Here is a 24,885-nt window from a genome sequence, read left to right on the forward strand (position 1 = left end):
CATCATCCCCTGATTATCAAGTGATCTTTCTAGTAGGAAATCTGGCCATGTTTTACCCTTCATCGAAAACCTTCCAGGAGGGGAAGAATGAAGGGGAGTAAGTCGGAGGGGGAGACGAACCATGAGAGATGATGGACTCTGAAAAACAAACTGAGGGTTCTAGAGGGGAGGGGGGTGGGGGGATGGGTTAGCCTGGTGATGGGTATTAAAGAGGGCATGTTCTGCGTGGAGCACTGGGTGTTATGCACAAACAATGAATCATGGAACACTACATCAAAAACTAATGATGTGATGTATGGTGATTAACATAACAATAAAAAAATTTAAAGGAAAAAAAAAAGAAAACCTTCCATGGCTCCACACTGGCTACGGAGTCAAGTGTGAACTCTTTAGCCTGACATTCAAGATCCACCCTCGTGCAGCTTTAAATGACAATCCTGGGCTACTACTTTTTACCATCCATCTTCTGGCCCCCTTACCATTCACCCTAGGTGCCAGTCTTCTTTTTTTTTTAATTTTTTTTATTTGGAAATAATTTTAGACTCATTGACAAGTTGCAAAAATAGTACAAAAGTTCTTATGTATCTTCCTCTCAGCATCTCCTCATGATCACTCCCAGCCTCTTCCCAATGAAACTCATCATTTCCTATACCTTGGATTACTATGCATGATTATCTGTCTTTAAGGGTCAAGTGCATGTCTTATTCATCTGTGCATCTCTCCCACAGCATGACACGAAGTATAGATCAGTAAGGCATAAGCTTAGTAGTTCCCAGACTTTTGCATTTCATGGTAAAATTAAACAGAAAGTCAAAAAACAAAAATAACACAATCTACTCATCATCGCTTCATTGAAAAAGGGGTATTTCAGTAGGAAGGACAATGTCCGAATAAGAGATGATCCTTTTGCAAACTCCCTACATCATTCCGATTGTCTTTTTTGGTGCAAGCAGAACCCCTGTGGACAAGTACAATGGACCATAATCTGGGCACCTCCATATTAGCTACAGAAAGGCATCACAGAGGGATCCACAGAGGGTCACCCTTGCTTCCTATGACTGTCAGCTCTATGGAGAGGGGCTGGGGGACTTCCGTAATACATGCAGCTCCTACCATGCCTGGAATACAAGTCCTGATAGCATTGTCACACAAGACTTTCTCTAGTTTTTATGGCAGGAACAGCAGTGTTTTGGGCTAATTAAGCACAGAAATCGAATTGAAACCCGAAAGTCCATTTGGAATTCCCAAGTCTCTCTTCCGGCAGTAACACCTTTCCCCAGGCTAGGTGGTAAACACATTTCTGAGCACATTCGTCTCTCATCCTGGCGCTGGATTCCACATGGCTGGCAGTGACTTTCTACAAGCTGATAAGGGTAAAGGAAATCACACATTTCCATGGCCTCCCGCCGTTTCCTTTCTCCTTCTCTGCCTCGTCAGCTGGAACGGAGATGAATTTTCCTGCAACACTCAGTCTCCAGAGGAACATTTCTCTCTCCACGTACGGCTGAGCTTTTCACGGGGTTTAGGAAGACAGAACGATCTTCCTCCCATGCAGAGCTGGCCATGTCAAGACACCTCCATGGCTCACCACTGCTTAATGGAATTATGCTCAAACTTCCAGCACGGTCTCCTATGCCCTTCACAAAGTGGTCCCGCGGACCTTTCTGGCTTCTTGCTGGGGAGGAAGGAGTGTGGTGTTAGCCACCTCATAATGATGTCTTGCTCTTTTGTCCCTTGGTGTCTTTGTTCACGGTATTTCCCTGCTCGGTCTGCTTGGAGAACTCACATTTCTCCTGTAGGGATCAGCATACGTGCAGGCTCCTGACTGTGGCCTCCTTCACTGCGCCCCTACCCCAACACAGAGTTAATCTCTCTTCCCTCTGTTCCCATGGTATCCTGTGCTATCAGTAAAATGGGTTAATAACTGCCTACCCTTTGAGTTGTAAGGTTTAAATGTAAACATACATAAAGCATTTAGAACATTCCATCGCACTTAACAAACGTGTTGGTATTATAGTTGCTGCTTCTGCTGTTGTTGTTGAAAACAACGATTAAAAGACTCTGCTGGTGTATTTTTATGCCCTGCTGGGTTATGAGCTCATGGAGAGCAGAGGCTAGGTTCTTCTAAATCTCTTATCCACAGCACAGTGTCAGGCAGAGTAGGGGTGAAATAAATTAACTTTAAAGAAAATAATTTTCTTTTTGACTCTCAAGTAAGAATGTTTTTGCTAGAAAATGTATACAGAAGAAAAGTTCAAAGGGAAAAACCAAAACTCTATCATAGCCACAGCACCCAATAATAATCACTGTTAATGTGCCCTGGTCTATTTCCTTCTAGTCTTTTCTTATACATATGTAAACATGTACTTATCAAATTCGGTTCTTACTGTATATACAGTTTTCTATCTCACTTTGTTTCCACTTAATATATACAATAAGAGGTTTTTTTCATATCTTTAAAATTATTTGAACACATGATTTTAACAGTGATTTAAAAGATCATCAAATGGACAGGAGATAACGTCATTTTACCAACTTTCTATTATTGGACATCCAAGTCATTTTTAGTTTTTCTGCTTTTAAATATTTCTTGAGTTGAGCTGTAAACTCTGCCAAGGGGTAGACTAAATTCCAGATTAAGCAGAAGACCCCTTCCCCCAACCTCTAGCCTTAGGGGTGGTGGTCTGAGCTAGGAAAAGCAGAGGATGAATCCCTCTTTCTTGGAACTGGTTGAAGAGTCTCTTGGAGGGACTAGCAGACATGCACGGATGAGCTCACTCAAGAGGCTGACCTGAGTGTGGACTCTAACTGGTCAGTCTGTCCCCCTCCCCCGCTCCATTCTTGGTCCATTAACATTCCTCCTGGGGGATGGCAGCTCCAAAGGACAAACAGCAATTGTTGGGACTCAAGGGCCCTGAGAATGGGCTCTGTAACCTGAGCCCCACCAGCTTTGATACGGTTGGGCAGGTCACCCTGGGGACACCCTGGTGACAGACGAAAGTGTATCTCAGAGCCCTGGATTGTGTTTCCAGGGCACAGGTGTGGGGGGATTATCTTTCTGACAAGCCAAGCACTTACCCCAATCTCTACAGCTGCTTTCTCTTCTCCCTCTGGCCCTAGGCCTACCAGAAATAGCACCCTCAAGCCATTCTCTGCTAAAGCCAAAGCTGTCTCTGCCTGAGCCCCTGTGCCTAAGAGTTACCAAAAGAACCCGACAAATTGCCTCACTTTGTTAAGTGAACGAGTGAACAAACATCCTGCACTCTGAATGCCTGGGCAGGCGTGTCACCTCAAACCAACGGCACTGTGAAGCTCTTCCTGGGAACCCTGCCCGCAGTGCGTGCGGAGACCACAAACTCTCATGCCGGCTACTACAGGCTGGTCACCTGCTAGCTGCCTGACCCTGGGTGAACTGCTTGATCTCTCTGAGCCTCAGCTGCCTCACCCACGTAAGGGAGCAATGCTGGCATGGAGGGACATGCCAAGGGACATGAACGCACTTACAGGTGCCTCGAAAACGTACTCCTGCAGAAAAGGGCAGAGCTGGGAAAAGGGCCAGGTGTGTTGGAGGAACAGAGAAAGTGACCCACCAGGGACTGGCAGCTGGGACTCCGTGGGAAGGCCAAGGGACCTGCGCCAAGCACACATAGGACCAGGAGTGTCCAACAGGAAGAGGCTGTTCTGGTCAGGTCTTGACTTGAAAGTCTCCTGGCCTCGGGCTGGGAGGCAGGAAGGCAGAGCCCTGGCAGGATGCTAGCCAGGTGCGGGGGCAGGGCTGATAGGAGAGCTCTCGGTGTCCACCCCAATGTATTGTACAATCTAGAGCAGCTCTCCCCGCAGCTGTCACCTCATGAAGCTGCCCCTGGTGCAGGCAGGGGACTGTCTCCGAAGGATCACAGACAGCACTCTTGGCCTGTCTTTAACAAGATTTCTTTTTTTTTTTTAGGATTTTATTTATTTATTTGACAGAGACAGATAGTGAGAGCAGGAACACAAGCAGGGGGAGTGTGAGAGGGAGAAGCAGGCTTCCCGCCGAGCAGGGAACCCGACACGGGGCTCGATCCCAGGACTCTGGGATCATGACCTGAGCTGAAGGCAGACATTTAACGACAGCCACCCAGGCGTCCCAACAAGATTTCTTTTTTGTAAAATCCAACATTTTCTGAGCATCTACCATGTGCCAGGTAACGTGCCCGATGCTCTCACACACGTGATCTCATTGGATCCTGTGACAATCCTGAGAAGTAGCGGTGGTGAGACTCGGGGTGATGAGGTCTTTTTAAACATGGAGAAGCACGGTGTGAGCCATACTGAGGACAGCCCTGAGTACCAGCTGGCTGGCCTTCCTCTAGGGCAAAGGCTGATCTGCCTCCCCCTCTCGGATCCCTCATCTTTTCACAAGCGCAAGCCCTGTGGGCGGTTCGTACGCCTGGAGAGAGGACTGACTTATTCTCGTGTTTACCATGTGCCAGGACCCCGCTCATCTTTTCACCAGTACTACCTAACTCAGTCCTGCCAACTGCCCCCCACCCGAGGTAAGAATTCTTACCCTATTTTGCGAAGGACAAAACTCAGACTCAGAGTGGGAGATGGATGGTTCCATGCTATGTGGCTACAAACTGGAGAAGCGGTGATCCGAGGCTGGTCTGGCTGACTCCAAAGCCTGTGCCCTTCCTCCAGATGGGACGTCTTTCCGAGAGAGCCCCCACAAGGCTGAAGGTGCAGTGGGAACGCTGACCAGACTTTGAAACCTGATGAAACTCCTCTGGCACGAGATCCTGTGAGGATCTTTGGGATAGCTTCTTTCTCCCCACCCCAGAAATGTGCATCTGGCCGCAGCCCCAGAGCAGGGGCCCTAGCTAAAGACCCTTACAAGTGCGTACCTGTCAGACAACAAACACACACCTGTTCCCAGCCCACAGGTGACAGCCCCTGAGCTGGGACAGGAACCCCCAGAGGAAGGGGGTGATTTCACTCTCCAACTTTTAGGCACTTTTTCAGTCCCGGAAGAGGCACATTTTGAAGGACGTTGACTCACGAAAGCAGGGACACAGAAAAAGAAGGGAACCTAGTGTCGGGGGAGGGGTTGGGAGTGGCCGTGAGCAACAGAGAGCTCGCCCAAGGAATGCACAGACTGAAAATGTTTAACCCAACCTGCCAATGGGCAGGAAGCAAGTCCAGCCCCTTTCGAACCTCATCTTCCCCCTTTTATTAATTACTTCCCCTGCGTTAGCAGGAGAAATACACATTCAGCAAATACACGTCCTTTAATTGCCCATCATAAATTCTCCCCTGTCCAGAGGGACGGCGATTTTCAAGGCATATTTGAAAATTCTTTTTTTTCTAGTAGGAAAACATGCCTAGATTTTTAGTGTTATCGTAGATGACCTGTTTGAAAGTCTTGACAACCCAGGTGTGTTACTTTAATGTGCAAAAATACACAGTCAAGAATCTAGATGCCAAAACCAGAATAAATTAAGGGTAGCAGCTGGTAAGTAAATATTAGTATTCTCTCTCCTATCCTATACTCACAATGTTTCCATTTACTAAACATTCTATTTACCAAGTATTTTAGTAATAACATCCTCTGTTTGCATGTAGCTTTGCAGGAAAACATGTAGCGCGCTTGGTGCATACGATGCGCCTGCCTGGCTAGAGAGTGTGCTCCTGGGGGCTGCCTCCTGTCCTCTTGTGCAGGGGACACTCTCCCGTGTCTTAGCTCATAGAAGCCACATGACCGGCTGGAGAGGCCAGCAGAGCAGGTGGTCTTAGTCTCCCTTTAGAGACCTGAAGAGTGAGGGCCAAGCAGATGGAGAGACTTTCCAACACCAGTGAGGGCAGAGCTGGGATCGGAGGAGCAGTCCTGTGCTGGGTAAACTGGATGACACTGTGCTGACTCAAATGAAATGCTGAACCTCCTATGAAGCAGTTTGGGGTTCTTAATCTAGAGAGAAAAAACAAGTCACCTGATTCTGGCCCACACTTTCCCACCCATCGCTAGCCATGATTGCCAGGAGAAACAGGTGCGTGAAGGTCATCCCCTTTGCCAGACCACAAGTCCAGGTATGGGGCTCTGAACAAACCAGTCTGCCATGTTGAAGGAGCTATCTTACTTTGAAATAACAACTAAAGCTTCTCCCCATCCTCAGTGTTCTCCAAGCCCACCAAACCCCTCGTAGCTTGAAGGGCTAGGCCAAGAGCTTCAAAAGGGCAGAAATCATGGTGCATTTTCATCATCTGTTGTAAGGTCTGCAGGGCAGGGCTTTTGATGTCACTGGCCACCCTTGGTCTGTCATTCCTGGTGCCCAAGAAAAACACTCGAGACACAGGTCTCAATATTAAGACCCTTTCTCTTCTCAGATTCAATAATGGCCGCAGCTCTGTTCATTAAATGCTGACTATTTGGTAGGCACTGGGCAAAGAGCTTTTCATAAGGTGTGTTCGTTCCTCACTCACCCTGCTCTGTTGGCATTATTATGCCCAACTATACAGACGAAGTGACCGAGGCTCCAAAGGGATTACTAACCTGCCTGGGGGCACACTGCCAGTAAGTGGCAGAGCCTGGACTTTAACCTGGGCCTATCCGACTTCAAAGCCTACCCCCCCTTTTACCAGAAATTCTTAATAAGAGGACAAAATCAAATTCTTTCCCTATGTCTTTCCATATGATTTGTCTTCTAGTGAGAGCTGCACTTCGGCTACCTTTTAGGTAGAAGTAGTAGTTTTGGGTAAGCTTTCCTTCATGATCAAAAAAGTCAGGTCTCCTGTTGCAGCAACGCGAGCGGGAGCCCCAGGCGCCGGGCTCGGAGCGGAACTCCACAATTGCTTTAAGAAAATGGCGGACGAGCCGGACATGGGGGAAATCGCCAGTTTAGGTAAGGCCAAGCTGAAGAAAATGGAGACGCAAGAGAAGAACGCCCTGCCGACCAAAGAGACCACTGAGCAGGAGAAGCGGAGTGGAATTTCCTAAGAACCTAGAGGATTCCCCACCCCCGTAATCTTCGGGACACCCCAGTCATGATGTGGAGAAAGAAGAGCCACCTGCAAGATGGACACGCGCGATAAGCTGCACCATGAACCCGGGCACTGCAGCCTGTGGGTCTCTGAGGGGACCCCCCTCCCTGCCAAATTCCCCGGTTTGCCCTGGGATATTATAGCAAATTATTTGTATGTTGAATGAAAATAAAACACACCTCGTGGCATGGCAAAAAAAAAAAAAAAAAAAAGACTAGTCTCCACAGATCTCTCTGTATTTGACACCCTCAGATGTGATCGATAAGACAATATTTACACAGCGTCACTGGGTGTCCAGTCTCCTTACGCTCAGTCACCACACACCCGTATGGACTAAGCAACCCTGTAATTAATACTGTCTATAAATTAGCAAGAGGCTGAAGCTCAGAGAGTGAAACCAATTTGCCCAAGGCCACACAGCTTTAGGGCTCAGACTCAGAAGGCAGGACTCCCCGGCCACAATACAACCCTTCTAACCACAGAATGCAGCAGCTTCTGTGTTTGATTGGATTGTGGTCTTGGTTGGAGATGGGGAGTGGGGTGGGGATGGGGTGGGGGCTTTTGGGATTCTGGCCAAGGCTGGAAAAGCAGGAGACGGAAAAGGTTTTATTCTAAAATGCTGCCTCGCTAGAAAGCTTTAAACAGGAAAGTTTGCCTTTACAATATGGAGGAGTTTTTCATGTTTCAGCTCATGCTGAATTGCTTTATGCTTTAGCTATAAACCTCTGACAGAGAGGGTGCGGGGCAAGGCTGGCCCAAATTTAACTAGAGCTGTACCGCTGTAAAGCTCAGGTTACAGGGATCACTTCTGGTGCCAAGGCAGTTTAACGAGTATGAATGCACATAATTCGTTCCAGTTGTCCTGCCTCAGCACAGAAGGGCTATTTCTGGGGTGGGGCTCCGCACACTTCTGCCAATGTGGTTCCCATTACCGGCTCCAGAGCCTCGACCAAGTCCCCTCCACGCCCAGGAAGGGACTGTTTTATCACAGCTGCTAAACTATCAATTCTCTGTAAAGGTTCACAGGGTTTCTATATTCTGAGCTCCCAAAGGGGGTGGAGGTGGGATTGCACTACACAATGCGCCCACACCTCGCCCATCCCATGAGACCTTTCCAAAAACTCAGCTGCTTTATCCAATCTCCCTTCAACCCAAGCAACATCTCTCCCACTTTTATTTGGAACACTTGCAAGCCTAAAGAAAAGTCCAAAGAATAGTTCAAAAACACCTATATACCCTTCACCTAAATCTGTCCATTGTTAATATGATGCCACACTGCTTTATTTCATTATCTTTTTTTGTTTGTTTGTTTTTGTTTTTTCAACTCAATCATGAAGTAAATTTATTTACAAAGAATCTACCACCATGAGAAAACATTTATGAAAATCTTAAACAGTACAAAGCTCTACCTAGGTGCAACAAACATGGCTGTGAGGCTAAGCAACTCTAGTCTTTTCCATAAAGTGAGTAAGATGTAACTCTGACAGAGCATATTAATCCTTGAAGCAGCAGTCCTCAGATTTCAGTATGGCCCTGTATATTTTTAAGGCTAGAATGAGCTATAGAGTTTTTAAGAATATATTGAGTGACAGAGGGCATTTCCATCAAGTGATTGGAACAAGTGTGCATAGGTAACAAAACACTTCACATAGGTAGTTTATGCCATTACCAACCCATTTGGGTCCCTGTTTCATTAAGAAGACTTGATCCTCTGGAGAAGGATGAGGTGGCTTTCTCAGCTTGTTAGTGGTTTAGGTTCTACTAAAGGTTGTGGTACAACTACCTACCCTCAGGTAAATGCTTCTGTCTGGAAGAGGATTCCAGTTCTGTCAGCACAGGGAACTTGACATTAAAGATCTAGGTCAAGAATCTATAGGATGAGTCTCATTAGAAAACTGAATTGTACAGAAACTTAGGTAAAAACCATTTCAAAGAATTTGTGAGCTTTAAGGTAACAACTTTTCAGGGATGTAGTATGTGAAGAGAACCACCAACAAACACTACATAGATAGTGAACAAAGAGCAGAAAAAAGTCTTTTGACTAAAATGGGAAAGACAGAAAAATATTTACAATAAAGAAAGGGTTCAGAATAAAATACTATTTACAGGATGTTAAAAAATTAATCTTCAGCCATAATGAGGCCTCTTCGAGCTCCTAAAACCTTTGCTTTCTTCTCCTTTCGTCTTTGCTCATGTTGTTTCCGTTGTTCCTCCCTAGTCTGGAGAGGAGGTTGTTTGGAAGTTTTCTTGTGGAAGCTAACTCTGTTTACGTGCTCTTTCAGAGAATTATTTTCTTTACATTGACCCCATGGTTTCAGCTTGCCTTTGTGTGGCTCATAGTTGAGGGGACGAGACAGACTTGCTTTGAGATCAAATGCTGGCTTCTTGTCGGAGACTGGAGACTGTGCTGCCTGAGTTGTCAGTTTGAATGGGGTAACAACAGAAACAGAATTTCCATTTGTGGTCTTTAACTTGTCTGTCCCGAGCACAGCCTGGCCTTTTGGGGTACTCCCAGGTATGATCACATGTGGAGACTTTCTGGCTGGAGTCTTGGTCAGTGAACGCTTATGCTCATTATCTTTGGTAGCAGCTGAAAACCTGACATTCATTTTTGTAGCCGAGAGAACGGCTCGCTTGGCGGAGCCCTTCCCACACAAGGTGCTCCGGCCTGCAGCGCCCAGGGGCCGGCCTGGCAAGCGGCGCTGGCTGGTGGGGGTGCAAGCTGCGCGGAGCCTTCCCCGGAGAGGAACCGGAGTCACCACCGCTCCCTTGGTGACCAGCTGCTTCTTCAGTTCATTAAATGAATTGTGTTCTTCAAAATGTTTCTTTTTTCTCTCAATATATTGATCAATGGACTCCATTTCCTTAAAGCGAGCCTCATGAAGCTTCTTAAAGTTTGGAGTAGTGCTTGTATTTCTTTTGCTTTTTCCAGGTTTGGAAAACCCATCTGTGTAGAGAGGCTTCTTTCTTTCTGAAGGTACCTTTGAATCTTCATTACCATTTATTCTTCTTTTTCCTGAGGAAACGGCATTCTCCTCTCCTTGGCTCTCATCTGGTGGTGAAGGAACTTCTGCAACTGTTCTGAGATCCTGGTTTTCCTGCTTCTCTTGATTCTGCAATTCAGTGTGATCACTTATTTTTATCTCTGAATCATCCTGCTGGGAGTCAGGGTTCCTGTGGACCGTCCTGCACCTTCTCCTGGTTTTGGTGCCATGGTCAACCGGCTCCCTCTCAGCTTGTTCCTGGCTGCCACTCTGCATCTTAGCCTCATCACAAGACGATGCAGAAGTCTGACTTCCATCCCGATTATCATCTTCTTTTTTTACCTTGTGTTTAAGGTGGGCTTTCAAGGCTTTTAACGACTTGTCTGCCCTCAGGTTAGCTCGGAGGCCCAGATTCTTGGCTAAGTTCTGCAGGTCGCTGTACTTGAAGGAGTCCAGCTCCTCAAGGGAGGGTACGGCCATGGCAAGCTGCATCCAGGCGACCACGCAGAGGACGCGTACTCCAGGGTCGGCAGCGAAGTTCGAAAACTCTGGCGCCACTGTAAGCGTTCTATTTCATTATCTTTTTATAAATTTTTTTTTTCTGACCGTTTGAAAGACACTTGCAGACATCAGGACACCTTACATCAGCATGTATCTCCTGAGAATAAGGACATTCCCCCATCCAACCACAATATCTATCATGATCACAACTAAGAAAATGAACAGTCATTCCACAATGTCACCTAACATATATATATATACACCGTATTTAAAAATTTCTTCAATTCTTCCCTAAATGTCTTCTTTATAGCCTTAAAAGAAACTTAGATCTAATCAAGATTCAAATGTTGCTTGAATGTGGCTGCTATATTTAGAAGACATGGACATTTCTCCAAAGAAGACAAACAAGTGGCCAACAGACACATGAAAAAATGCTCAACATCACTCGGCATCAGGGAAATTCAAATCAAAACCTCAATGAGACACCACCTCACACCAGTTAGAATGGCTAAAATTAACGAGTCAGGAAATGACAGATGTTGGCGGGGATGCGGAGAAAGGGGAACCCTCCTACACTGTTGGTGGGAATGCAAGCTGGTGCAACCACTCTGGAAAACAGTATGGAGGTTCCTCAAACAGTTGAAAATAGAGCTACCATATGATCCAGCAATTGCACTACTGGGTATTTACCCCAAAGATACAAATGTAGGGATCCGAAGGGGTACGTGCACCCCAATGTTTATAGCAGCAATGTCCACAATAGCCAAACTATGGAAAGAGCACAGATGTCCATCGACAGATGAATGGATAAAGAAGATGTGGTATTATATATATAATGGAATATTATGCAGCCATCAAAAGGAATGAGATCTTGCCATTTGCAATGATGTGGATAGAACTAGACGGTATTATGCTAAGTGAAATAAGTCAATCAGAGAAAGACAGTTATCATATGATCTCACTCATGTGGAATTTAAGAAACAAAACAGAGGAGCATGGGGAAAGGGAAGAAAAAATAAAACAAGACAAAATCAGAGAGGGAGACAAACCATAAGAGACTCTTTATCTTAGGAAACAAACTGAAGGTTGCTGGAGGGAAGGGGGGTGGGGGGGGGCATTAAGGAGGGCACGTGATATAATAAGCACTAGGTATTATAAAAGACTGATGAATCACTGCCCTCTACCTCCGAAACCAATAATACATTATATGTTAATTAATTGAATTTAAATAAATTAAAAGAAAAAAAGAATGTGGCTGCTATATTTATTTAGTCTCTTAATCTAGAAGAAATTTCTACCCACCCTAGCACTCCTGATTCCTTTTTTTCATGACATTGACCTTTTGGAAAAGTCCAGGCCAGCTGCCGTACAGACTGTCCCTACATACTGGATGGCTCTTGACTGTTCCCTCATGATTAGATTCAGGTTCACATCTCACATGTGATGGAATGTACTTGTTCTTGCTTCATATTACTGACCACTAAGTGGTCACACAGGGGATGATTCCTGATCTCCCCACCGTAAAGAATCTTTTTCCTGTTGTAATTAGTAATCTGTGATGCAAAGCCCAATTTCTTAGACTCATTTATCCAAACTATTTCTGCCCTTTCACCTCCTATCTGTCCTTTGGTTTTAGCCTCCACACCCTGAAAATGGTCTTACCATAGTCACCAATGGCCATCTAGATGCCAAAGGCACTAGGCACTTTCCACATTTGCATCATTGAACTCTCAGTGACTGGATGTAAATGTTCAGCCCCTTCTCGGGGGCAGGATTACATCAGTACCCGTGGCCCTACCTCAGTGGTTGGCACACAGTAGGCGGTCAAGAGATCTTTGAGAAAGAATAAGTGACTACATCCACTGAGAGAAAGTCAGGATTTGGAATCGGAAGGCCTGGCTTCAAATCTAGCTCAGCCACTCTTCATGTAAGGAATGGATTGACTTTAATCAGTGGTTTTCACAACTTCGAGGAAAATGTTAACACTTGAAGCCTTCTTTCAATAGGATCTTACACTGAGGCAAATGCAGGAAGCTGAGAAGAGGGGGCTGCTTTGTTTAAGCAGGTAGTGAAGGCCAGTGGTGTGCCTCACTGGAGTGGGGGTCTGGGGAGGTATCAGAGAGGTTCAAGCAGGAGGGGAAGGGGCATACTCTAGTGGGTCCTGCCTGCCAGCCTAAGAAGTCGAAACTGTCATGTGTAGTGTTAGGTTTCAGTAGTGGAAGGTGCGCTGGGAAATCACTATCACAGGTCACTGTGGGTGCCATGTCTCGTGGGAGGGGAAAGAGCAGGGCAGGAGAGCACAGGCTGGAGGCAGGAGGTCAGGAATTATCCCTAGTCCTCTGTCTATCTTGGTTCCCTCCTCTGAAGTCCTTTGTCTGTTGAATGCTCTTTGAGTCTTTCTTTCCCTTTATGTCTAAGTGTCCCTCCTGGCTAGGAAGGGGAGCAGTGCGTCACTAGATGAAGAGTGAGGTTAGCAGGGAGTGGAGGGGCAGAGGCCCCCAGTGCTTGGAGGGGCTCAGGCCATTTGCTGAGTGATTCGGTGACCTGAGAAGCCTGTCCATTGTCCAGGCTTTAAAGGGCCACTGCTCCTTACCATTAACCCAACTCAGGACAAAGGCCATCACCAGCTTAGACAAATAAGCTGCTTAGCCAGACCTCATGCATCATCTTGTCACCCATACAGGGGCCCAATGGGGGCATCTTAAAAGAGCTAAGCACTGGAGTGCGACTCAGCGGTTTCCATTCAGGGGGATTCTGGCCTGGGGCTGGGGACTGCCCCCACGGTGTGCATGCAGCCTCCTCTTCAATGCAGGGGGGGGCAGTGGTGGTGGGGAGAGATCTCTGATCTGCCGGGGAGGCTTTCTGAGATCTTTGGCTTCCCGAACACTGTCAAGAAAGGGGGACCATGGCTGTTGGCGGAGGGAAGGTGGCCTGTGGGGGAAAGATGAGGTTGTGTTAAGGAGCCAGGCACACCTGGGACACAAAATGCCACTTATCTGCGTGACCTTGGCCAAGTTAGCAGACCTTTCTGAGGCTTGGCTGGGTAACGCGATAACCAGAATACGGATAACAATAACAATAGGGTCCATTTAAGACTTTTATAAGAGTCACACACTTTGCTGCGTACTTCACATACATGATTTCACATTGAATTCTAACAACATGTATGAAGTAGGCATTATCATCATCCCTACTCTAAACTTGAGGTAAAATGGAAACTTAGAAGTCAAATTATTTGCTAAAGGTCTCAGCTGGTAGTGGCAGAGCCAAAATTCAAACCCATACTCTTAAGTCTTCTGCTCTCAAGCTACGCAGTCACGCAGATTCATGGGTGGGAACAAGCCCTGCAGTTACGCAGATTCATGGGTGGGAACAAGCCCCCATCACGCAGATTCATGGGTGGGAACAAGACCCCCCTCACACAGATTCATGTATGGGAACAAGCCCCCCATCACACAGATTCATGTGGGGGAACAAACCCCCGTCACACAGATTCATGGGTGGGAACAAGCCCCACAGTCACACAGATTCATGGGTGGGAACAAGCCCCACAGTCACACAGATTCATGGGTGGGAACAAGCCCCGCAGTCACACAGATTCATGGGTTGGGAACAAGCCCCCTGTCACACAGATTCAGGGGTGGGAACAAGCCCCCCGTCACGCAGATTCATGGGTGGGAAATCTGGAGCACTTGGCACAGCACCCGGCTCCCTGTAAGTGTGCAGGAATGGGATTTGCCCTTCTGTTACACAATCACAGGTGTGTCAGGCCCTCCTCAGTTCCCGAGGCTGTACCTGCCACCTTCCCCTCTCTGAATGAGCTCTGAGCAGCACACTTGCCCTCAGTCCATACCGCTCACTCCATTTATACCTCAAACCCTGGGGAAACCGAGGCTTCTAAAGAGACTGCTCCATGAGAGGGGGGAGGGGGTGGAGTGGAGATGGGTTCCTGTCATACCAGGTCTTTCCTGGAAGAGAGGAAGAGAGCCTTGTCTTCTACTCCTGCCCCCTGCAGCAGACCCGGATGTTCCCTCTACCTGTCCCCCATGCACCTGACCACACATGGGAGGGCACAAATGATGTATGATCAGAACTCTCTAGCACAGGACCCCACACAGAGCACACCCCTGGAAAAGTCTGCTGAATGAATGAATGAATGAGGAAATAAATGCTTCCAAACCCCACAATTAGGCTGGGAATATTTGGCTGCACACAAATAATTGACATGCAAAGCATGACCATCCAGACTCCTCCTCACACCTTCTCCTCGTCTGCTCAGGCTGCCATGACCAATATCATAGCCTGGGTGGCTAAACCAAACACATTGATTTCTCATCATTTGGGAGTCTGGAAAGCCCAAGACCAAGGTTCCGACAGGGTTTGGTGTCTGGTGAGGGCTCCCTTCCTGACTTTCACACTGCCACCTTCTTGTTGTGTCCCATGGCAGGGAGCAAGTGAGCGCTGGCGTCCCCTCCCCTTTTATAAGGATACCAGTTTCTGTTCAGATCAGGGCTCCACCCTCATGACCTCAGAAGGCCTAACTCACTTCCTTAAAGGATCCGTCTCCAATACGGTCACACGGTGGGGCTAGGGCTTCAACAGGTGGCTTTTGCGGGACACGATTCAGGTTGCAGCAGACCCACAGATCATAAAACTAAAGCTCACTTCTGGGCAGACCCTGAACGTGGAAACTTCCTGGGCTCCTTGGGAGTTAAGGTCTTCTTCCAGTTTGTATTCCACCTGAGCCTCCCCAGCTTGCATTAAAATTCTGCAGCCTCACAGACCCCGGCACACTTGCTTCCTTGCTCCCCTAATGGATGCCTGCTTCAGGGCAGGATTGTTCAGCTGTGTGTCTGTCTCTCCAACAACCAAACAGGTGAGCAGATTGCTTTCTTTTCTCCATGAACCCTGGCACAAAGTAAGCCTTTAGTAATCATTTGGGGAAATTGAATTGGTTCTGAAGGGTAAATAAGCTTCATTTCTTCCCAGGTCGCTCCAAACCAGAAAGCCCTTCCACTGTTCTCACTCTACACTAATGAAGCCTTTGCTCCCCATAACACCAGATATTCCCCGAGGGCCCTGTATTTGGCATCAGGCATGTTCCCTGTACCCTCCAGAGCTGTGTCAGTTTACTGCAGCCACGGCCCCCTGGCGGGAGCACAGGCATAAACACAGAGGGAGGAGGGCCCCTGGGAAGAAGGGCTTTGGCTGTGGCTGTCCTGCTGAGTCAGGCCCTGAGCCTGCCAGCAGTGGGAACGAGTCAGTGGGAACGAGTCGAGGGTCGCGGCGGGGACGGGGGGAGGGGGCATGTCGGAGATCTGGGCTTTGGAGGAATCACCCCGGGGCCCTGCAAGGATGGAGGAGAGGGAGAGACAGCAGGCAGGGAGGCCAGTGAGGGCGCGACTGCCGCGGTCCAGGGGAGAAAAGACACAGCAGGAAGTGCTCTGGCGAAGGGGAGCAGGATGTGCACAATAGGTAATAACAGATGGCAGAAAACAGGTAAGTATCATTGCAACTTCCGTTTTTGCTCCTTCTCAAGATGATGGCAGACAAGTCATCACAACCTAAATTTTGACGAGCTAACCTCCTCACCATCTGAAAACACACCCCATTCTTTGCCAAAGATGACAAGGGGAGCCCAGGAAATACGGAACACCCGCTATAATCTCAGTGTCTAAGACGTCTCCCATCTTGCCTTTGAAACAACTCCTATCCAGATTGCTGTTCTTACCCCCATTTTACAGATGGGCAGCTGGGTGAGAGAGGTGAGTCTGGATGGGGTCCCATCAGTTGTCTCTTCCCCCAGAGCCTGCATTCGGCAGCTAAAGAGAGGTCTCTGGAAGTGCAAATACATGTATTACCGTTGGTATTCTGTGCAGCAACTTCCCAGAGTTATTTATAGAAATATGATCCGTTCAGGAGAGAAGAAGTGAAGCCTAAATTAATTACCAGTCATTTTCCTCTCCTTTCAACTCTGGGGGAAAGGCTAGCTGACCAGAAGGAAAAGACATCACAGCGTTTCATCTGGCCCCAGATATCAACACTCAGTTCCTGGCACTATCGGGAATGCAAGCATGCGCGGAGCTCTAGCAAGCAAGGCTGGGGCTCTGTTTCCAAGACCCCTGCTATGTTTGCTTCGCTGCCGCCAGGGGCTCCCTCACCTCTCCTAAAATCTCTGCAAATCATGCAGGAGGGAGAGAGGAGGATTAAAGCTCAGGACATCCAAATAGAGCTGTTAATTGTACCTCCTCCAAGTCTGGGTGGGAATGGCAGAATCTGCCTGCCTTCCAGAAATACCTGGCCAAAACCTTTTGGGTTCCAGAGGGGGAACAGGAAACTAACATTCATTGGGTACCCATTATGTAGCAATCATCATGCTAGAAGCCTTGACCATATTTCCTCAAATACACAGAAATTTTGTGAAGTACTATTCAAACCAACATCCATTTTACAGGGGAGGAAACAGACCCAGAGAAATTAAGCAACTTGCCCGTGGCCACACAGCACAGTAAGGATCTATAGGCCTCCATAACCTGTCTTTCCCTCCCATAGCTCCACATTGTGCTGTTTCTGTTTTTCTTCTGGCTTTGGTCCTTTTAGGCCTTTTATCGCAAAGTGAAATTTTTTTTCATGTTTAATCTCAAACACCTATATAAATAATGGCAGTACAGAGGGAGAGAGAGGAGGGGAGAAAGGAGAGGAAGGTGGGGGGAGGAAGGAAGCCACGTGGTTTCCTGGTCCAGACTGGGAGCCATTAACCAGGGATGGGGGATCCAGCTGAGCTCAAAGCACCCAGCTCAGAACTGATGACAGGGGCAGGGGGCTGGGGGCTCGGAGGGGAGGGTGGGAACAGATCGCTCAGAGAAGACCTCACTTAGGAAAGGCAAGAAGCGTAGATTCTGAGAGCAGCCAGAGATGTTTATTCTCAGAGTGAGCAGGCTGCAGGGGGTCACACTGAAAGCCTAGACAGAATACTGGGAAAAGCCATGGGGCCGAGTATCCTACGGTCATGATTTTGGTGGCATTCAGCGCCAACAGACATTAAAGCACTCTGAGTCACATGCAGGATAGCTGCTTTCAACCTTTTAGATGGTGTCGAGGAGGAAGCCTCACGTTAGTACTGGTGTGTTTTTAACACTAACACTTGCTAAGGTTCCCTACTTAACAAAGGGAAGTGAACCTCTGCTCCATGTCCTCAAGCAGGCATTTCTTTCACCAGACTGGGACAACCACTACCCTTGTATTATTTCTATGGCTTCCTTCTAGTATGGCAAGTGAATTGCAACAGAAATACACAATTTTCTTTTAAAATAAATAAATTTGGGGCGCCTGGGTAGCTTAGTTGGTTGAACGTCTGCCTTTGGCTCAGGTCATGATGCCGGGGCCCTGGGATCAGCCCCGCATTGTCAGGCTCCCTGTTCCCTGCTAAGAGTCTGCTTCTCTCTCTCCCTCTGCCCATTCCCACCCCCCACCACTTGTGCTCCCTCCCTCTCTCTCTCTCAAATAAATAAATAAAATCTTAAAAGATAAATAAATAAATTCACTTAGGTTAAAAAAAAGTTGGTAAAAGAGGCAGGGCAGGAAAGGAAGAGTGGCACAGGCGGGCACCCCACTATAACACAGACTGTGACAGGCTTGGGCAATGCTGATGTCATCTGGTTCTCCCACCACCCTCCCTGGGAAGCCGAGGGACACAGGACAAGACTCTTGCAGGGTCATGCTGCAGGTCAGACACAGAGCTGGTCTTGGGAGCCGGGTCTGCTGCTCCCAGGAACGTTAGCCTGGTTTTTGTGGTGAAGGGCCATGGTGAAGCCTCTCCAGGTGAGGTTTACAACCAGAAAATAGAGCTTATATGGATGGTGGCGGGCCTCGCAGGTTGGACTGACCCTGTGAGCAAATCCAAACCTCGTTCAAAGCCATGCAGCAAAAGGGCAGCTCTGTGCCAAGCTGCTTGTCTCTCTGAGGATGTTTCCTCCAGGGTATGATGGTGCCCCCAGTACTCCACGTGGGGCCAATCTCCCTATGCTGTGGGTCTGACCAGGTGACAGATGTGAACGCCCTCCGGGAATGTGAGGGCTTCGCAAGTGTTACTTGTATTAATCTCGCAGACTCTCCATGGCCTGCTTCCTGGTGCCTCTTCAACAGTCTGGGCCCTGAAGTGTCCGGAGATGCTCTAAGACATGGTCTGGTGTCCACAGGGCCTCATGGAGCAGGCCACTAACATTTCAATGGGGACACAAACCAGGCTGAGTTTCCAGATGGAAAAAGCCCAGACACATGGCTAACGTGCCTTCCTCGGGGGGTGGTCTAGGAATTCCTAGATCTAATCAAGCCGTATGCCAAAAATGTTATTTTTGTACCTTTTAATGCAATGGCATTTGGGGAAATTAGTGGAAAAGGAGCTGCAAAGAGTCTACAATTGTGTCACGTGAGTGACTAATTAAAGGGCTCTGGTTCTCCCAGAACATTTGGTTACATTAATTCAAAATGTGACCTGTTTATTTTGCAAGGTCAGGAAGAAGCCTTACCTCCTAGAAAGCCAATGTGGCAATTAAATTAGAGTCACCAGAGTTTGCCTGAGGTAATGTATGAAAAAGGGCTTTGTAAACTGTATGAAAACAGAAGTCACCTCTGTGTGGCTGTCCTCGCTGCCCCCAATTAGGGGGGCACAATGGCCTACCCCTAGTGGAAAGCCACAGGTGAGGGCTTGTTTAGTTGAGGGAGGTACCTGGTAAGGTGGGAAGGGCATGAAGTCTGGGGCCATGCTTTGAATTTTGACTTTGCAGCACTTGGGCAAATCACTTCATCTCTGCTTGTCCCCACAGTTATGTGTGTGGCTTATTGTACTGTTCCATGGGGGGTGTTTTTGTGTGTGGGGTGGGAGGGGGAAGAGGGCTGGCAGGAAGGAGGAAGAGAGAACATCAACTTTTTCCACTTTTGACTGTAGCACCTGCATTCGGGTGCTCAGCAGAGAAGATACGGCCTTGGACAAGGCCCACCTCAAGAAACCTGCAGTTGAATGTGGAAACCAGACCTGGATAAGCAGGTCCTCAGGCTGTTAGGGAGGAGTGTGTACAGAAGATGGCAGGGCATTAAGAAAGAAGGTCCACACACCCGGGGGGCTGTCAGGAAAGTTCCTTAAGAACTCAGAGTTGCTGAGTTCTAGATTGTGGAAAATTGATCATCTGGCCTCTTTCCTCCTAAATTCCCCTGCAGGGAGGCAGCCAACCTGCTGGCCTGGCCTGGCCTCCTGAGTTCCCACATCTACAGCAGAGGGGGCTTGGCCTTTCTAAGGAGCTGTCACAGATAAAACAGCAAACTCTTACAAAGCTTCCCCGCCAGCGACTTGGACTTGTAGCATACCTTCTATGTGTCAAGCTATCTAGTTATCTCTATAACCACAGGCAAGTTACTAAACCTTTGAATCCTGATACCCCCATTTAAAAAAAAAGGTGCAATTCAGGCCCACCATCCATTAACCACCATTCTGAAATCCCCAAAACTCTAAGACCAAAAGTTCTATCAAAATTCTTTTCATGGCAAAACTTGAACTGACATGAGGCTCAGAGTCTTATTTTTTTAAATCCCATGAGTATAACTATTCATGTTTCACCGCAGAAATATGGATGTGTTTGATTACCGTGGACCATCTGAGTACTCTGGGAATGTTAAGAAAAATACATCATAGTAACTGTATTTTCTTTCTTAAATCTGAAAATTTCTGAATTCTGAAACACATGCTGAATCCAAGGGGTTCACTTAAGAGATTCTGATCCCATTGGTTTAATACCTATTTTATGGGGTCTCTCTGCTTAGAATGCCCTGCCCCCTCATCTGTCTGGATAACATCCACAGGCATTTCAAATGTCATCATGAATGAATGAATAAATAAAGAAACCTATCAATTTGTCTTGCTACTAGGAGATAGGTAACTTAACTTCTCTACATAGCTGGTGTAAGAATCTATTTACCAACAAGAGTATTTTAATGCAAGAGAGAGGACAGGTGAACAGAATTGCCTGAAAACTTCACACACCCCAATGTCCTTTACCTTCAGGACTGGGGAAACATCCAGACCCAAGTACCTACAGCCAATACAGAACAACTAAAATAGGTTCCATGAAATTCTCCGTGAAAGAAGACAAAACCTCACTGGACACTTCTCAGCAGTAGGAAATGGGCACAATTTTGCCTTCTGATTTCACAAAATGACTAAACAGGACCCGGGCAGACTCCCTCAGGGGAATCTGGATAGATCCTAAATTAAGTTGAATTTTTTGTTTTGTTTCGTTTCGTTTTAAGAAAACACGTTTGGAAGGAGCTGGCATACATAGCAGTGTTTCCCATTTAGAAAGAAAAATAAACACTCCTCCACTGGATTGGAAGTCAAAACAAAATAATCCCAGCTGCTTAAGACCCGAGAAAGTCAATGAAACTGCCAAACAACAGTGATGTTGACCAGTGTGACCAACTTGAGAAATGTGTAAGGCGAGGTGGGAAGGGCCCAGTGCAGGGTGCAGGGTATGGGGGGAAGAAAAGAAAAGAAAAACAGCCACGGATGGCCCAGTGCCAGGGCTTGCCTCTCATGAAGCAGCACCAAAATTTAGTGTCTAAGTCATCTGTACTTATTTGAATGCAGGGCATTGAAGCGTCCCCAGTCCTCACAAAAACACAGCTGAAAGATTCTACTCCTATGGTATCAGACAGACCTGAAGTTCAAATCTGATTCTATCAGTTGGAAGCTGTGTGATTTAGGAGAAGTTACTTAACCTCTCTGGCCCTTTCTTGCCTCAGTGAGACTTAGAAATGGCTATGTCACAGGATAGATAGGAAAATTCAGTGAGATTCCAAAATTCAGTGGGTACTTCATAAAGGTTTGTGAAGTAATAGGAATCTAACAACTTGTAATTCTTTTTCTAAGAAATTCTTTTAATAATCTTTAAAATTTTTTTCTTTGGTGGACTTCCTCTTCTCTTCTCCAGTCCTACTAAGGGGGAGACATAGAAATAACAGGACCTGGTATTGGTAGGAAAACATAACAAATGGGTGGGAGGGCGGGAAGAGGAAGACAGGAGGAGACTTCAGAGTCAAGCAGGCTTGGGTTTGAATCTTTAATGTGCCGTGGAGCTATGGGCAAGTCACTGGCGCTTGCTGGGCCTCATTTTCCTGGCAGGGAAATAGAAATAAATAAATGGGAGCTCAAAGAAGTTAACGCATGTAAAGAAAGACTTACAGGCAGAAGGTGCTCATTACATGTATATTCTCCCACCCACCTCTACCTCACCTAGGCTTTGAGAAACTGACAACTTTCTCCGAGCTATTTATTACCTGACCCTCTTAAATATTACCCTCCAAGTTTTTTCAAGTCTCTTTACTGCAGAATTTAGGTTATGACAATTGACAGAACACTTATTATTTATTCTAAAAAGTTTCTCTGGGGTAGGGACAAATACCTACTTAATCCTCGCCACTTCCTTAGCTTTTAAGCTGACTAGTTGATATTTTAGTGAAATCTTTTGTTACATCTATCAGTGTTTTCTAGATGGTTATCCTTGGGGGCGGATTAGGACTTTGATGACAGAAAGAGCTCCTTTCCCTGTTTTCTCTCCCGCAGGGACAGCGAGCTAGTCTGTAATGCCCCATGCGTTCTCCTTGCCCTTTACCCGGGGATTTTGGCCGGGCGGCTCTGAGGCGTTGTGTCCCTGGGACCGCAGCTCTAGAGCTGGAGTTGATACAGCTGTAGGCTGGGGAGCAGCTAGGGAGCCCCTGGAGAGAGCAGCCCGAGTGCCTGGGGAGGCTGGCTTCCAGAGGGCCGGCCGTCCTGTGCAGGGCGCTGAGTCAGCTCCCACTGAAGGAAACCACTTCAGTTTCACCCGCCAGGACCGAGGGGCTGCCTTTGTCATTTAAAGTACATTCTGAATTAAGTCTCTGGGGGAAGCCGGCCTCAGAAGGAGCTAGAGCAATTCATCCATTTAGGTGGTCTCTAAAGCCTTCCATTGCTGGAAGGGAATGGGGCTGTGGAGATAGGGAAGGGAAATAGGGACGTCTGTCCCCTTGAACCATTCTTAAACTCCATAGCAACCTTGGAAGGTTTTCCCCATTTCACAGATGGAGCAACTGATGGTCTGAGAGGTTAGGTACTTTGCCCAAGGGTCACATGTCCGGGACCCCATGGTCCTTGCTCTCTTGGCTGCACTTTGGCCCTTACGCAGTTTGTACTGCTTGCTCATTCATTTATTCTTTTATTAAATTGACACTCCACAAAAAGTGCCTCTAAGGCCGTGCACCAAACTGTTAAAAGTAGTTATCTCTGGGAGGAGGGATTACAAGAGAACTTTGCTTTTTACCATTCTATATTATCTGAATGTTAAAGAGCATTGTTACGTTTAAAATTGACAAAAACAATGAAGATAATTCCATTAAAATAACCTTACATTTCTTTCATGAAAATAAATCCAAACCTTAAAAACATATATTGGGTTCACTATTCAGCAGAGTCCACTCATGTCCACTCAGTAGTGCTGGGTTCATGCCCCTATCAGCACGTCCTTTTGCTCCTAGAAGACCACTCAGTTTGGGGTCTCAGGGCCCAGGAAGGTAGCAGGCAGGGTCCAGCTGTGGAGTGAGACTCCCTGGCTCTCTCATGACCCGCCAACCCCAGAGCAGCAGGCCACTAAAAACCCAGACTCTCCCTTTGGGCAAAGGACACATTTATAACCAACCTTTAGAGTGACACACTTGAGCAAGTCCCAGGGAAGGAATGAGAAGTGTCTCTAGGTCCCCTGGGGAGTGGGATGAGCACAGAGGAGCACAACTGAGCAGACAGCTTTTAGGCCAAAGTACCCCCATCTTCCCTGCACATCAATAATGCACGAATGCTATCAATTTGCTGCAGAAGTTACAACAAAGTGATTGCTCTCGTTCAGTTATTTAGCAAAGGGAGAGACTAAGGACTTTAATCTCCTGCCTTCTCTTTTACCTGCAAGACTTATTTACCCAGAAATGAACAAAGAATGCCATCATGCATGCATGTGTGTGTGTGTGTACCACACACATTTTTTTTTCCAAGTAAAATTAAGAAGGCCACTGGCTGGCACGTCCCTGTCAGCACCACATGACATTCATTCAGAGTACCTTAGAGATTGCTCCATCACTGGTAACATGGGGAACTGATACCTAGAGAGGGACAGTCATTTGCCAAAACAAATAGCCTGTGAGCCACCGAGTTGGGCCTTGCACACAAATATCCTCCCTCCTGGTCCAGGGTTTCTATTTCTGTGCATAGTTTAAAACATGAGCAGCTAAAATGTACAGAGAAGCAGTGACACCAAACCACCAAAAGGACAATGCCACTCTTCAGGGAGCACAAAGTTAATAGGCCCTGGAGGATGGTTTGGCTTTTGGTCACAGAGAATGTAGGGCCTAAGATCCTGGTAGAAGAGAACCATCAAGCCCAAAGACGTCCTGTCTGATTTTCAAAGAGAGTAGAGGCTGTATATCATCCCCTCTCTTGGAGGCTTCTGGGGATCCCTGCAAAGAAGTGGACTGGCCTCTGTTGAACACAGAGAGGGCAAGGACCTTGAGCCAGGTCACACAGCACCTGACCAAGTACTAAAACCCGGGTGTGCTAGCTCTAGGTCAGCCTAGGGCTCTTCCCCCATACCCTCCCATATCTCTTCTCCGTAAGAGAGTCAGGGCACAGCTTAGAAGAACAGTGTTTATTATGGGCAGATCCATGCTTAAGCCCCCTGGCTCTCTCTGCAGCCAGCATTCAGCCCTGCAGCTGCTTGGGACTTCAGGGCCCTCTGTCTCCTGGCAGTGTGAAAGTCAAGAACTTTCCAAGCCAGCACTGGCCTCCAGGTAGTATACTTTCTCCCAGCTTTCTCACGGTTAACGGGGGCACTACAGTAGCGGGTTCTTCGGCTGTGTCCTGAGGAGGCTCCAACCAAGCAGCAAGTGGTAGTGGCGGGCACAGTCCTGGCACAGAGGAGGTAGTAGCCAAGTGGTCTATTTTTGTTTTAACCTTTCTTTTCTATTTCGGTTTGGATCTCTGTTTTCGTGTCTTTGCCTGCCCCGGTCTCCACCTGACGCTTCTGTCTCGCGTCTGCGCGTCTCTGTCCCAGCCGCTCTGTCTACCCCGACGTCTGTCACAGGAGTGGGGACAGCAACCCCTGAGCCCCCCGCACACCCCAGCGGCGCAGCAGGGCAGGAGCGGGGCTGCCTGAGCCGCGGAGCCGCGCCAGGCCCCCGACAACCCCGAACCCCCCATGCACCAGTCCCCTCCGCCCCTGCAAGCGGCCCAAGCAGGCAGATTAATCAGCATGGCCAACGAAAGGAAAACACACACACACACACACACACACACACACACACACACACACACACA

At 47.5% G+C, this 24,885-nt stretch overlaps 2 protein-coding genes and 1 pseudogene across 3 annotated transcripts in view; 1 reads left to right on the forward strand and 2 right to left on the reverse strand.

The window, feature by feature from the left end:
• Positions 1-24,885, reverse strand: part of TENM4 (teneurin transmembrane protein 4) — a 714,583-nt gene that overhangs the window by 258,330 nt on the left and 431,368 nt on the right. The window lies entirely within an intron of this gene.
• Positions 6,833-7,051, forward strand: LOC112806204 (thymosin beta-10-like). Its single transcript, XM_073879786.1, has one exon. It carries the CDS (start codon positions 6,836-6,838, stop codon positions 6,968-6,970), a length of 135 nt encoding a protein of 44 aa, XP_073735887.1. The 5' UTR covers positions 6,833-6,835; the 3' UTR covers positions 6,971-7,051.
• On the reverse strand, positions 9,017-10,551 carry LOC112806203 (nucleolar and spindle-associated protein 1 pseudogene; annotated as a pseudogene).

Source organism: Callorhinus ursinus, unplaced genomic scaffold (genome assembly GCF_003265705.2).
Source record: "Callorhinus ursinus isolate GAN/ISIS: 27379988/994484 unplaced genomic scaffold, GSC_fseal_2.0 scaffold35, whole genome shotgun sequence".
Taxonomy (NCBI): domain Eukaryota; kingdom Metazoa; phylum Chordata; class Mammalia; order Carnivora; family Otariidae; genus Callorhinus; species Callorhinus ursinus.